Source organism: Grammomys surdaster, unplaced genomic scaffold, assembly GCF_004785775.1.
Source record: "Grammomys surdaster isolate TR1022 unplaced genomic scaffold, NIH_TR_1.0 187, whole genome shotgun sequence".
NCBI classification, from domain to species: Eukaryota; Metazoa; Chordata; class Mammalia; order Rodentia; family Muridae; genus Grammomys; species Grammomys surdaster.
Genome location: NW_021604632.1, coordinates 8,305,151 through 8,320,299, shown reverse-complemented (window position 1 = coordinate 8,320,299; position 15,149 = coordinate 8,305,151). Strand labels below are relative to the sequence as shown.

General features: G+C 34.7%; 1 protein-coding gene across 6 annotated transcripts in view; it reads left to right on the top strand.

The window, feature by feature from the left end:
* The window catches only part of Nfat5 (nuclear factor of activated T cells 5), a 77,751-nt gene that overhangs the window by 45,002 nt on the left and 17,600 nt on the right, over positions 1 to 15,149 (top strand). For 2 of the 6 annotated variants that reach the window (XM_028768552.1, XM_028768553.1), the window contains exons 2-5: positions 2,642 to 2,703; positions 3,156 to 3,295; positions 8,967 to 9,159; positions 11,787 to 11,977. In XM_028768552.1, coding sequence (XP_028624385.1) covers positions 3,156 to 3,295; positions 8,967 to 9,159; positions 11,787 to 11,977 — 524 coding nt within the window. In that variant the 5' untranslated portion in view covers positions 2,642 to 2,703. Of the gene's footprint in view, positions 1 to 2,641; positions 2,704 to 3,155; positions 3,715 to 8,966; positions 9,160 to 11,786; positions 11,978 to 15,149 lie in introns of all 6 variants that reach the window. The other 4 variants (XM_028768547.1, XM_028768548.1, XM_028768550.1 and 1 more) reach the window with 3 other exon arrangements.

Genomic DNA, 15,149 nt, shown 5'->3' with positions numbered 1-15,149 from the left:
ACTCCCACACAGAGACACACTGGTATGTATTAGGAAAGACTTGTAGCATTCTCTCGGGAAAAGGGCAAGTAATTATCTCTAAACTCTCAGTAATTTACCTGTATTAGGTACTGCTGCTCTAATGCTATACAGTCTAAGCATTTCACATTTTAAAGACTAAAATCCTTTTTAAATCTCTAACCGTATTTATTTGCCAGTTTAACTTAATAAGAATGCAGTGTTCATCTGACTCCTTATAATTAAACTTCCCATGATCCCCTCCTTAAGTTCAATTATTTTACTAGTACAGCAACTCACAGAACTCAGAAAACACTTACTGGTTCATAATAAATAGTATATTAAAGCATAGAAATGAATAGACCAATGAGGTAACACACAGGACAAGATCTAGAAGCCTCAGCCTCCAGTGGGAGTTTGACTGTGCCCCTTTATTGGCATGTGGTGTTTTTGTTCACCTTCCTAGATACTTGAATTAAGTTTGTTTGAATTTTTATATAGAAAAAAATTTTAAGGAGACTTCATTATATAGATATGATTGATTAAAACATTGGCTGTTGTTTATCAACCTAAACTCCAGCTTCTCTGCTCCTTGGAAGTGAGAGGATGGAGCTGTACACGCTAACCCTTTGAGGATATGGTTGATTCTTGTGACAACCAGCCCCTTCCCCCCATCTTGTGTTATTTAACAACTTTCCCCAAATTACCTTATTAATAGTCTCAGGTGGTTGAAATATGCTTGTTATAAATTAAAACCAAAAAATAAGAAAGATCATGTCCAATAAATAAATAAACAAAACCTGTCCTTTACCTTTATCACTATGAAGCAGAAGACCAAAATTTTAGCCACAGATACTTATTGCTGTGTTCAACTTAGGAAGTTGCTAGGAGATATAAGCTAAGAACCCTGGATCAAACAAAATAAATATATATCAACTACCATAACTATATAATTTGTTCTTGACTTCATTATGGCTTTGCACATATACTTTTTCACTGTCATTGGCAGGGAGGGATCCCTGAAGTGGCTCATATTCTGTATTCTCGTGTGCATGGTACTTAGACTCAGAAAGGAGGGGTTGAGGAAGTACTTTATAGAAATACAAGTTCACAGCATTCATTCTGCATGCTCTGTGTTATCCACTGCAAATAATGCATGCTATCTACTAGTATTTCTCTGAAAATCAAGAATGTACACACACAAGCACAAATTTTAGTTTCATTTTGGCCAGTAGTTGGAACAGATGGAGGAACATTAGATATATCTTTCCTATTTTGTCCAAAATGATCATTGTAGTATTTAAAAGAAAAGAAAGAAGAAAGAAAAGGAAAAAAAAGAAAAAGCTATGTTTAAACCCAAAGTGGCTACAAATCAGCTCCTAAACTGTCATTGACATTAGCGTCTAGACTTTGTAGTTTTTACAGATCTTTAAAAATATTTATTTACTAAGAAAGCATTGCATTAATGCATGATACAAATTAATAAATTTTTCTTTAAATTGGAATGCAGTTTTAAAATGACTGAATTTTCTAATTTCAGCTACTGCATTTGACAAGGATACAAACTAATAAGTGGAACTGGTATTATCTACTCCTTCAGGTTCTTTGACTTATGGTAGTTAGGAGAAAAATTTAGAGTGTGGCTTTATAGAGATCACATTATGGGTGGCTAACATGACTGTGCCCTTCAACCTTGGCAACAATGAGAATTTTTTGTTATTTCAAGTAATTTACATGTTTTGATACATGCTTTCAGTTGGGTTCAGTTAATTTATAGCACAGCTTTTTATTATCCAAACACAGACTTTCTTACATTTTAGCTCTATAATTGACAATGAATATTGTGATCTCAATAATTTAAAATTCTATTGTTCAGTTTCAAAACTGTGGCGTAAATGGTTGAAGATACAAATTAAATTTAAGCATTACCAATTTTTACGTATGTGTACATTATATCTTGAACATGATAAAATAATATTTGTGAAATTACAGATAACTTCCAGCCTAAACAGTGTTGTGTGGCTGAGGTGATGCATTTGAGGACTAAAGTAGCAGTGTTCTCAGCTACTGCTACTGCTAGTTTGCTGTACAGTCTAGTCTACAGCGATTTACTTAAATCTGCTTTTTTTCTGCTTGATAAATGATTTAATTTAAAATATTTTTTATAGGAATTCTGATGTTCTAGAAAATTTCATGCCTAATTTTTTGTTAGGCTTTGGACAGTAAGATTTACTATTCACTACCATACTAGAAAATTAAGCAGGCCTTTTAAAAAGAGTAATGGACAGGGATAGCCAATTTTTGAGCACATGAGAACTTTATAGGAAAAGTCTATCTAGTAGTCCACCCTGGTTTTGCTTTTTACTCATTCATAAAGGATGGATTTTTGGTTACTTGATTTGATCTGCTATTTCCAACTTTTGAGATTCTCAGTTGGCCAACCTGTAAGCAAGCCTGATCCACACCAAGCCTTTCCTACCTTTATTCTCGTGAATTTTACAATCAGTTCTAGTGATGGTACCAGTTCCATTTTGCCTCCAGTTCAGTTGATTATCTATATTTTTCTCTATTTTTCATTTTATAATTGGTATCTGGAATAATCAGCAGCTCTTTTCTCATTTATTTTCTCATATTTTTATTCCAGGATTTGCCTCTGAAGCAGGGAGTGTCTGCATTAAAAATGACCTGTAGTTCTCTGCTTCATAGGTTAGAAACTTATTTTAATATTTTGTGGCTAAGCACAGTCCCACTTTTCAAATTCTATAATGAATTATTTAATTGGCATTGAATGTGGACCACAAACATATGTTTCATATTGGGGTTTTCTGTATTACTTTAAATGATTAAAATTCAACAGAACATTCAGCTGAGGCAATAAAAGCTTTATTCTTGCTTTACAGCTTAAAACACTAAATTAGATTTTTAAAAAAATCTATCAATTATAACAAAAGTAAAATAATGCTATTTGGGCATTTTTTCAAAAATTCTATTTCTAGGCTTTGTATTGCTTAAAGCATTTATATTCTAAAACTTAACCAAATTCCAATTATTCATTTTGGGGAAAACAATCAGTTCACAAATCATATTTTCATTGGGACTGCTAGCCAGCGTAGGTGAAAACATGTATAGTGTATTTACTCTTGGATTATACACTGCAGATGCTTCTTCAGCTCCCTCCTCTTCCTCCATGGGCGGTGCTTGCAGCTCCTTTACCACCTCTTCCAGCCCTACCATTTATTCTACCTCAGTCACCGACAGCAAGGCTATGCAAGTGGAGAGCTGCTCCTCAGCCGTGGGGGTAAGTAACAGAGGGGTAAGTGAAAAGCAGTTAACCGGTAACACAGTTCAGCAGCATCCATCAACCCCGAAGAGGCACACAGTTTTGTACATCTCACCACCACCTGAGGACTTGCTGGATAACAGTCGGATGTCCTGCCAGGATGAGGGGTGTGGATTGGAATCTGAGCAGAGCTGCAGTATGTGGATGGAGGATTCCCCCTCCAACTTCAGTAACATGAGCACCAGTTCCTACAATGATAACACTGAGGTACCTCGTAAATCACGAAAACGAAATCCAAAGCAGAGGCCGGGGGTCAAACGACGAGATTGTGAAGAATCTAATATGGATATATTTGATGCCGACAGTGCCAAAGCACCTCACTATGTGCTTTCTCAGCTTACCACGGACAACAAAGGCAACTCAAAAGCTGGAAATGGGTTGGTATCCACATTTTTTAAAGTTCTATCACCATAATGCAAAACAAAAAAAGTAAATCATTCCCAAATTTTCTTAATTCTCAGCTCAAGTTTGCATATAAAGCAAAAAAATGCTAATTTTATCCTTGAAGAACATAAGAATTTTAATTTAAAATGATCAAATTTTACTAGAAAAATAATATAAAAATAGCAGTAGATTATTCAAAGGAATTTTATTATGTGTATGGTTAGGTATTGTAGAAAAGATAATCTGTTTTGAAATAACTCAAACTCCAAATGAACTTATATTTTAAAAAAAATTTTAAAATATTTTTACCTGCCAAAATAAGGAACAGTATAATTGATGCTAGCTAAAACACCTTAAATGTTCTCCAGAGGCCAATTTGTTCTTCTAGCAGTTTGTCTCATGGGCCTTCCCTTAGGTTTTTCAGAGAGTTTTACATTTTATTTTTGTTTTTCATCTTTACTTGATGAAAACGAGAAAACAAAAGAGATGACTCAATTTTCATTTAGGTTCATGTGCTTGAAACTTTTTTTTTTCTTTGATACAGTCTGCCAGTTTAGGACTTTTTAAAAAAAATTATTTTTTTTCTCCTGTGATTCTGTTTCTTATCTGAAGGATAAAGAAACAGGATTGTGATGCACATTTGCGCTTTCTGTCCATCTGTGCCATTGGTGCACTATTCTATGCTATAAGTAGATTAATACAGTATACTTTAGGATTCCTTTAGTTTTTTGGGTTTTGTGGGGCTTTTTTTGTTTTTTGTTTTTTGGGTTTTTTTCTTTTGAGTTTCTTTTTGTTGTTGTTTTGGTTTTTGATATTTTTGAGATAGGGTTTCTCTGTATAGCCCTGGCTGTCCTGGAACTTGCTTTGTAGACCAGGCTGGCCTCTCGAACTCAGAGATCACCTACCTCTGCCTCCCGAGTTCTGGGATTAAAGGTGTGCACCATCACTGCCTGGCTTAGGATTCCTTTAGTATTTTAATTGTAATATTTAGTTGCTAGACTTCTGAAAGTAAAATTTTCTACAATATATTCAATAAAATTTAGCTCATGAGATTTTGAGAGTTAGTTTTTGAGGAGGTACTAAGTGTGACTCCTTAGATGACCCAGGATCATTTGCAGTTTCCTCCTGTCACAAAAGAAATAGTCTGAAAGCTTAGATTGGTGTACTTTGTGATGACATCTTTGATTTGTTACATTAAAAAGTCCAATTCAGTATTCCATTTATCATGATAAAGATTAAATGTGTACTTAAATGTTTCCTGTATACATTTTAAAATTAGCAAGTCTATATTCAAATGTATAAAACCATATAATGAAACTCATGTCCTTATAGTCTAACCTGAAAATGAATTTGAAAAAACTTAGCCTACTCTTTTTCTTTATACTTTCATTAAAACTCCTTTAGAATGCTATAGTTAAATAATTTAAATGCTTTACAGTTTCAAAAAGTCTAGATTAGGCAATTTCCAAAAGAAAACAAGATACCGCCTTTCCTAATATGTCACAGCTTAACACTCTGGAACTCTAGAAAGGAGTATGTATTCAAAGATAAAATGAATATTAAGACTCTGAAATGTGCTGGACACTCCAAGTCACATAAAGAAGTGTAACTGATAGTACAGATTGGAAAGGTGTGTGCATGGCAGTAAATATATGTGGGCTTATTCGGGCTGCAGTGGAAAGGGTCTGTATACAGTGGAAAGTTACAGTGGAAGGCACTTTCCTATTTGTACTGAAATAGTAATTAAAGTTTCCAGTTAAGAACAGTAAAGTTTTGACTTGGGGATAGTCAAACAGTGATTTACTGTTGCTGATTAAAGAGATTTCTTGACCTACATCTTTTCTACTTCTGCTTTTGTATGATAGATATATCTTAGAAATGGTTTGAGGTTACCAGGGAAAGTATAATGACATTGGTCAAGACAAAACTTTCATGAAATAATTCATGAAGCAGAAACTCCCATCAAGCAGCAGAAGAAATGTCCATCTTCTTAGGTAATGAAAAATTATTTAACAATAGTATATGGAAATGATAAAGAAGTTTAAAATTTGAATTTATAAGATATATTGAGGAAAAGATGAAAACAAATGTAAATTATATGGACATCCAACATTCTTAAACAACCTTCAGTTTTAGCTAATTGCCTTTTTTTTAAACAATGAGAAAGATGTTAGAGACATGAAATTTTGAAATGTATTGAGAGATAAGTTTTAGTCTTCAATATGATGTGACACAATTTGAAGTTTATATAATGCTAAATACTTATTAAATGAACTTGCGATGTGGTGCATATAGCAATTCATTTATCTTCGTGATGCCTGAAGTTTTGAGAACTGATGATGAACGGAAAGATGATTATTTTTACAACTAAAAAGTTAGGGCTTATTAAGGAAACATCTTTTTTAAGGCCTCTTTGTATGTCAGTATTGCTGACCATACCAGTCTTAAATTTTTCACTAATGTCCTGGGAATCAGCAGCCCTATTTCTTTTAAAGTTCTAGACGTTTAGATATGATATCCTATGAACATGGAAGTCATTTTAGGCCTTTTTGTAGTTAAAATTACTTTTTTGACAGAAAACCTGGAGGAATATCTAGCACAAAAGAACGTGAATGTCATTCTAAGACTTCTAAGTAGAATATGCCACAATACATTGTCTGCGGTAGTTGTCATTTAGATGTAAGACTCCGCTAACGTGAGGAAGCCCTGGCTTTGATACCAGCCCTGCAAAAATAAATCAACTAATCCCCATGTAATGAACTATTGCCTTGTTTTTCTGAAGCTGTCTTACCTTAACAATTTATAAATTGAATTACTACTTTTCTAAGAATTAGTTGATGATTTCATTGTTTTATAAGTCTGTAGATATAAATATACATTTCCCCACTTTTACATTTAAACTTAGAGAATAAAGAGATTTTTAGAATATAGTTTCAGAGCCAGGCGTGGTGGGTGGTAAACTCATGTAAGCCTAGCACTTGGGAAGCTGAGGCTATGGATTTGTGAGAGGGAGATCAGCCTGTACTGTAGTGAGTTCAAGACCAGTTTGGGCTATGTGGTAAGAATTCCCCACCCCCACCCCCACCCCCAAAAAAACCCAGCAGGAACATTTTCAGTATTTTAGGAATTAATTGATTCCTTGTGGTCTTTCGTGTGTGTGTGTGTGTGTGTGTGTGTGTGTGTGTGTGTGTATGCATATATATTAGCATATATTATATATGATATATATATGTATACACATATATATATAGCAACTCATTCAACAAACATTTGTTCCAAATAAGATACTTTGTTTTACAAGAATCATTTTGATTTACTCTCAAAATATTAGCTTGATTAGTATAAATAAATATAAACGGCTTACCTGATGAAATAAGTTGTCATGTCATTCAAGTTTTCTTAGTGAGTGCTTCAGTATCAGATTTTTCATTTTTATTATGATCAATACATACGAATTTTAAGTATTTGGAAAAATAGAAGAAAGTAAGTAAATAACCCATAATCTAGTCACTCATGTAAATTGCTATTATCATTACACTATAATTTCTTTAAGTTCCTGTGTATATACATGTGGGAGATAGTTTTACATAGTTTAAATACACCTTTTTTTTTTTTTGCTTTAGTAATAAGATGAATACAAAACAGATTATTACAGAATTTCATGTGTAAGAAATTGTACATTCTTCATACTAATATTTAAATTCACTCAGAATGTTAAAGAGAAAAACGTTATTTTCCCATTATTCCACTTTAGCCTGATATTTTGTTCATAGATTTAGTCCTCTAGGACCTCTAACATGACTTATACGTACAGGTTATCTCTGACTTAACTGTGTCAGACTTATGTGAATGGCATTTCTCGTCCAAGTAAGGTCTGGTCCTGCCTTCTTACCATTATAAAAATTCCTTTTCCTCTCTGCTCTCCTTTTCTGCTCCTTCTTCCCGTTTGGCTTCATCAGCAAATATTTCATATGCACTTGCCCTGCCAGTCCCCAGGATTCCTGCATCAGTTATTAGTGTTGCCCTTTCCTCCACACTCCTTTCCTAGGGAGTCATTTCAACTAAGTGACAGACTGCCTTCCCTTTGTTCTGATGATTGAGGCAACAGCTTGGTCACAACTGGATTGGTAAAATTTAAGGCCAGGTTTAAAGCTGTTCTTCTGTTTTTAAAATCATAATATTCCTCTGGGAATCTGGTTACCTTGCTGTGTAAAAAAAAAACGCATGATAGGCCCTGACTTTTCAAGAACATACATGGATAATTTTAAATCTATTTCATGTTACTGGGGGCGGGGTTATTCTGCTTATTTTCATAAGGTATTTGCGTTACATTAGCTACTTTATAGAAGTCCTAAACACTATTTTGGATATTATATTATAAACAAAGAAATGCTTAAATTAACACAGTTTTAGACAGGCACGTGCTCAAATAGGTGTGACAACTGGAGGATCTGCACCTCAAGGCCCTCGTCAGCTATACAGCAGGTTGAAGACAGCTTGGGGTATACGAGACCCTGTCTCCAAGAAACAGCAAAACAAAACTTCCACAGTTTAAAAAAAAAAAAAAAAAAAACAAGTAGAATTACCAGTACTATAGAGCTCAGGTGATAATCAGTCACACATAAAAGTAATCTGAAAAAATCACACTCATTATTTACTAAACATCATTTCCCAATAAAAATCTAATCACTTATTTTTTTATTATAAATTTCTCATTTTGATTTACTGAGAAAGCGTTTCAAAAGAATATACCACGTGTACCTTCATTGTGGAATCTTTTAGGTAGTTTTAGCTAATTCTTTTTTGTGCTGGTTTGGTAGTTTTTGATAATTCCTTTTTTTTTTCTTTTGTTTTTGCAAGTCTGATTAAAAAGTAATCATAATTAGTCTTTTAGTTTTATGTGAGTGATATGTGTAATTTTTACATTATATTTTAACTGAATTGCAGTGAAGAAACAATACTTATTTCACTGTCTTTCTCCTGCCACCCTACTGTATTTTTCTCTTTCCTGTACAGCTTTTTTTTTTTTTTAAATGGCATGTAGTTAACACTTGGTTCAAAAATATTTTAAAGATACTTTGGTTATAAAGGATGTTTCTTCCTCCTTTAGGCTGTGTTCTTTTTTATCCATAGGCTAAGCAGTTGTTTTCAGTGTTACTGCCTTTCTGTTTCTTCCTTTATCTAAGATAGCTTTTATAGAAAACTGTTTTTGATATTTCCTTCATGTTGTGCTTTGGATTCTCAGAACATTAGACAACCAAAAGGGAACTGGAGTAAAGAAGAGTCCTATGTTGTGTGGACAGTATCCGGTTAAAAGTGAGGGGAAGGAGCTGAAGATAGTGGTACAGCCTGAAACCCAACACCGAGCCCGGTACCTAACAGAGGGCAGCCGAGGCTCTGTAAAAGATAGAACACAGCAAGGCTTTCCGACAGTGAAGGTAATGTATGAAGACTGGCCCATGAGGTGACTTTGTAGGTCAGTTGTGGGAGAAGAGAACTGACTCTACCTGATTATCCTGACCTCCACATAACCACACCATGGTATACACATGCCCCACATACATGTTCCCCATGCATAACCATCAAATACATGTAAAAATAATACTTTCTATGTGATGAATTTCTTTCAGTTTTACTAATTATTTTAAGCTCAGGAAAAGCTTCCTGAAATAGAAGAGTAGAGTTATTAGCTTAGTATAATAGAAAACAAATGTCTAATTGGGCCATAAGCCAAGTAATACTTAGATAACATTTGAATTGTTTATTTAGCTGGTTGATTTTGTTTTTCTGAGATATGTTTTGCTTTAACTCATGCTAACCAGGAACTCAATATGTAGTCCACATCAGCCTTGAATTCATGGCAAGCCTCCTGCTTCCTGAGTGCTTGAACAATAGATGTGAGCCAGCATGCCTGGGTAAATTTCAGTTTGAGATATGAGAATATGTTCTGAAAAGAAAAAAAATATCTGCAGGTCATTAATTGTCTTCCTCCTTTGTTTAATAGTGATAGTAGATACATCCAAAATGTTTTATTTAAGAAGAAATTTTAAAGTAAATGCAAAGAAAGATAGTAGAAATTATTAAGAACTTCACTAGGCATGGTGGCACATGCTTTTAATGCAAGCATTTAGGAGGCAAAGACAGACAGCTCTAATATAAATTAGAAGCCAATTATAGTCTTCATAGAGAGCACAGAGAGTTGTAGGCCAGCTAGAACTACATGGTGAGCACTTGTCTCAAAACAAATGGAAATAACACATGGAAATAAGGGGTTTTTTTTTTTCTGTTGTTTTTTTGAGACAGGGTTTCTTGGTGTTGCCCTGGCTGTCCTGGAACTTACTTGTAGACTAGGCAGGTCTCGAACTCCGAGAGTCACCTGCCTCTGCCTCCCAAGTACTGGGATTAAAGGTGTGTGTCACTACTGCTCAGCACGGAAAATAAGATTCTTAAATTATCAGAATTATCTTTTCAGAACTCTGACTTAAAATAAAACTTTATCACTTGGTACTTTTATTATAAAGAATATTATTGTTTGAAAATAGAAACAAACAAACAAACATGAACTGCCTGCCATTCATTTCATACTTAAATGAAGTCATGATTGAAGTGTGTCTTTGAGCATTTGTTCCTGTCTTACCACACTAATCCATTTGCAACCAATCCCTCAAGTCTAGTAACAGTCTTTGTGTATATTTAGCTGGATATTTTCATAGTTTATTCAGTATTTTTAATCTGATTACCTGCCTTTATGTTGTGCTTGGTCTGAATACTTACACATTTAAATATATTATTGATTAATTGCCTGAATCTGATAGGGAATGAAATGACTGCCTTCAATAGTTCATTTGTTCATTCACTCAACAGACACTTGTCCCTTTTAAGTGCTGAGACCAATCTAGGTACTGCTATCTAGTTCTGTAGTAACAACATTTTCATTAGAACTTTACATGTTCTCTGCTAAACTATTACATAATCCATTTGTAGAAGGAGATCACAATGGATATACACTTCCTTATTTCATTAATTATTTGCCTGATTATGATACTCTTTGCACAAATATGCTAATATAATGGGATAGAAAAGATGTGACTTTTTTGTAATTTTTTTCTTGCATCATTTATCAACAGCTTCAGTGTGTTTACTGTAAGATATAACAAGAACCAAAATTAAAAACATTTTTCTATTATAAATATTATTATAAATATGAACTATCATTTATTTATGAGAGTTTTGTTAGAGGTCTATAATGATCACATATCTTACTTTAAGCAAACACTTTTGACCATAGATGATGTGCTAGCCCAGGATTTAATGATCTAGTCTTTGAACTCCATTTTCCTATCATTTATATGACTGCATACTTTTCTCTCAAACTGCTTAAGTAGTAAAATTTATCATATATATTCTCATTGATGATGAAGATGTTGCCATTAACACAATCCACTGGTAGTAGCAGATCCTGAGTAATCTATATTCTCTCTGGGCAGTTGTGTATCTATTCCCATCTTATGCAAATAGGTTATATAACAGTTTAGTGTTAGTACATATAAATTAATTAAAATGTAGTTATTGTAGAACTAATACAGTAGTTTTCTGTAAAGAACCAGTTTTTCTTTAATTTTTGTTGTGAGCCTGGCCTTTAATTGAGCCATGTCTTCAGTGTTCCCCAACCCCCTCTCCTTCTTTTTCATTTTGTATGTTTTTGTTTGTTTTTGTTTGAGACAGAACTCTATATAGCCCTGGAACTCACAGAGATTCACCTGCCTCTGCTGTAATTAAAGGTGTATGCCACCACACCTGACTCCAGTTTTTCTTTATCAGAAAGTATTTGAACTGCGTGTGTGGCTTGGGTAGAGTACTAGCCTAGCATTTGTGAGCACCTAGGGTCAGTCTTCAATGCACAAAAAAGGAAGGAAGGAAAAGGAAAATTTTACCTGTTTTCCTTTATGTTTAAATTATTTCTCCATCCAGTTTTAAATATAGGATTAGATTTTGAATGTTTAGTTCATAATGAGTTTATTTGAAATGCTAACTAGTGTTTATGGTGCATGTTATCTGTTTACAGCTGGAAGGTCATAATGAACCAGTAGTGTTGCAGGTATTTGTGGGCAATGATTCTGGTCGAGTAAAACCACATGGATTCTATCAGGCCTGTAGAGTAACTGGGCGAAATACAACTCCCTGCAAAGAAGTGGACATTGAAGGTACCACTGTTATAGAAGTTGGTCTTGATCCTAGCAACAACATGACACTGGCGTAAGTATTTAATAAATTTCTCCCCACTCCTCTTTTTTGTTTAAGATTTATTTATTTTATACAGCATTCTGCCTGCAGGCCAAGAGAGGTCACCAGATCTCACTAAAGATGGTTGTGAGCCACCATGTTGTTGCTGGGAATTGAACTCAGGACCTTTAGAAGAACAGCCAGTGCTTTTACCCACTGAACCATCACTCCAGCTCCCCCACTCCCCCCTTTTTTTTTTATACAAGGTTTTATAAGTTACTCTGATTAGCCTATAACCTTCTGTGTAGACCAGGCTGGCCTCAAATTCCCAGAGTTCTGTCACCTGAATGGTTGGATTAAAGATGTGGGCCTGTCAACTTTTTATATTTTATTTATTTACAGTTATTGTTTATTTATTGAGTTTTTATTGTTTTTGGGTTTATTTGTTTTGTTTTGTTTTATATAGATAGGCTCTTTCTACATTGCCCTGGCTGTCTTGGGTAGCTACTGTGTAGACCTCTGGACCACCCTCTGCCTCCTGAGTCTTAGGATTTAAGGTGTGCACCACCACGCCTAGTTCTTGGCAAATTTTAAAATAGATTTATTTTAATGTATATGCATGTATCCCTATATGAGTTTCTGTGCATTATGTATGTGCAATTGCCCACAGAGACAAGAGGAAAGATATTGGATCTCCTGGAACTAGAGTGACCAACTTACATAGATAGCTACTAGGAACTCAACCAAGCAGCAAGTGCTCTTAACCTCTGAGCAATCTCTCTTAGCTCCCAAGAATTTTTTATATTCTACTTTTATGATAATCATGAAAATATTGGGTTTCTCTGTCTAACCTTGGCTGTCCTGGAACTTTGTAGACCAGACTGACCTCAAATTTATAGAGATGCTCCTGCCTCTGCCTTCCGAGTGCTGGGATTAAAGGTTTGCACCAGCACTGCAGGCTGATTTTTGAGGGCCTTATTAAAATGTTTTAAATAGAACAATCTGTTCTTTTAGAAGGTTTCTACAGGACTATAGAGATGGCTCAGCCATTTAAGGGTAGGAGGATCACTCCAAAAAGACAAAAGGCCTTCTTCCAGAATGGTGACGGACTGAGTTGAATTCATGTTTTGCTGTCCTAAAGAGTTCCCAAGCAGGGAAATAAAGGCCAAAGAACATGCTGGCTTTTGTTTTGGAAGATAAGATTAAGACTTACTGAAAAATTTAATATTAATACTAAAAATAAAAATTACATAGTCAGGGGTCTGGGGATATAGCTTAGTTGGTATAGTACTTGTCTAGTATGAGTAAAACTCTAGGTTGGACTCCAGTACCACATGACTTTTGTGTGGTGGTGCATCTCTATAGCCCAAGCACTCTGAGGTGGAAGCAAGAGAACCAGAAGTTCAAGGTCATACTTGACTATGTAGTAAGTTTGGGACCCTGTTTCGAAAAAAAAAAAAAAAAAAAAAAAAAAAATATGCTCTTCAAATTTTGACCTGAGGCTAGAGAAATGGCTCCGAGGGTAAAGGCACTTGTCATCAAGCCTGATGACCTTGTTTTGATACTAGGACCCAAATGGTAGAAGGAGGATACTGAGTCACAAAAGGTTGTTATCTGAGCCCCATATGTACCTTGCTGTGCATGCCCCCAACAACAGATGAATGAATGATGTTTTAAAAATTCTACAAATAATAACTATTATATTGTTTGTTTGTTTTGAAACAGGCTCTCAAAAAAAGACAGACAGATAGATAGCCAGGGTCTCTCTGTGTAGTTCTGGCTATCCTGGATTTCTCTGTGTAGACCATGATGGCCTTGAACTCACAGAGATCTTTCTGCCTCTACCTTCTGAGTGTTGGGATTAAAGGTGGAGTGCACTGTCATAACCAGCAAACTACTCTTTTAATTTTCTTTCCAGGTTTTTGTTTGGTTTGTTTTTGACAAAGTTGAGATATTATTTTATAATCTTCTTTTTAGTTAATTTAGGAATGTTTTACAATTTCATTAACTGTTACTATTTTTTTAATACCTATATAACATTCTACTGCAGGAGCTAGTTGCAAATTTAAAAAAAAAATAAAGCATAACCTATTCTGTTTGGTTTTTTTTTAAAAAAACATTTTGCTTTATATATATGGAAGTTTTGCCTGTATGTCTGTGTACCACTTGCATGTCTGGTACCCACAAAGGCTAGAAGAGGGCATCATATCCTCTGGAACTGGAGTTATAGACAGTTGTAAGCTTTCATATAGGTGCTAGAAACTGAACCAGGGTCCTCTGGAAGAGCAACTGCTTTTAACTGCTGAACCATCTCTTCACTCCCTCATTCTGTTTTAATATCTGTTTTAATTAGCTGCAAAAAGAAAGCCTTTTTTTTTTAAGCACCAGAATACAGAATAGGGGCTGGAATGATAGTTTATCAGTTGGAAACACATATGACTCTTCCAGAAGACAAGGGTTTGGGGTCCCAGCACCTACATGGCAGCTTACATTTGGCTTTAGCTCTAGTTCCAAGAGATCTGATGCCCTTCTCTAGCTCCAGGGACACTAGACACACATGTAAGCAAATATACACATAAAATTAATCAATTAATTAGTTAATTAATATAAGATAAATACATATAGTATGTACTTTTTTTTTCAATACAGAGTCTCACTATGTAGCCTAGTTGTCCTGGAACTCATTATGTTGACCAGGGTAGCCTCAAAATTCAGATCCTCATCCCTCTGCCTCCTGAGTGCTGGGATTAAAGGCATGCGACACCATGCCTGGCAAAAATAAATATTTTTTTTTTAAAGCACAGAATAAGTCTTATTCTTATATTCATATCATAGACCATTACTTATGTTCATATTTTAAAAATAATTTTGTTTACTGACTTTTCCATTCTAAACAGAAAATTAACAAGATTAGGGGGTTTGAATATGTAAATTTAACCTTTGGTATTTTGTGAATTTGGGACCTTATGACTATTAAGTATTCAAAGAGTTAATAAGAATTTGTGTCTGTCTTGTCTGTCTCTTTCTCTCTTCCTCCCTCCCTCCCCCCCCTTCCTTCCTTTCTTTCTTTCTTTCTTTCTTTCTTTCTTTCTTTCTTTCTTTCTTTCTTTCTTTCTTTTGACAGGATTTCTATATTTAACAGCCCTGAGTATCTGGAACTCACTCTATAGCTTAAAACAGAGATCCACCTGCCTCTGCCTCCTGG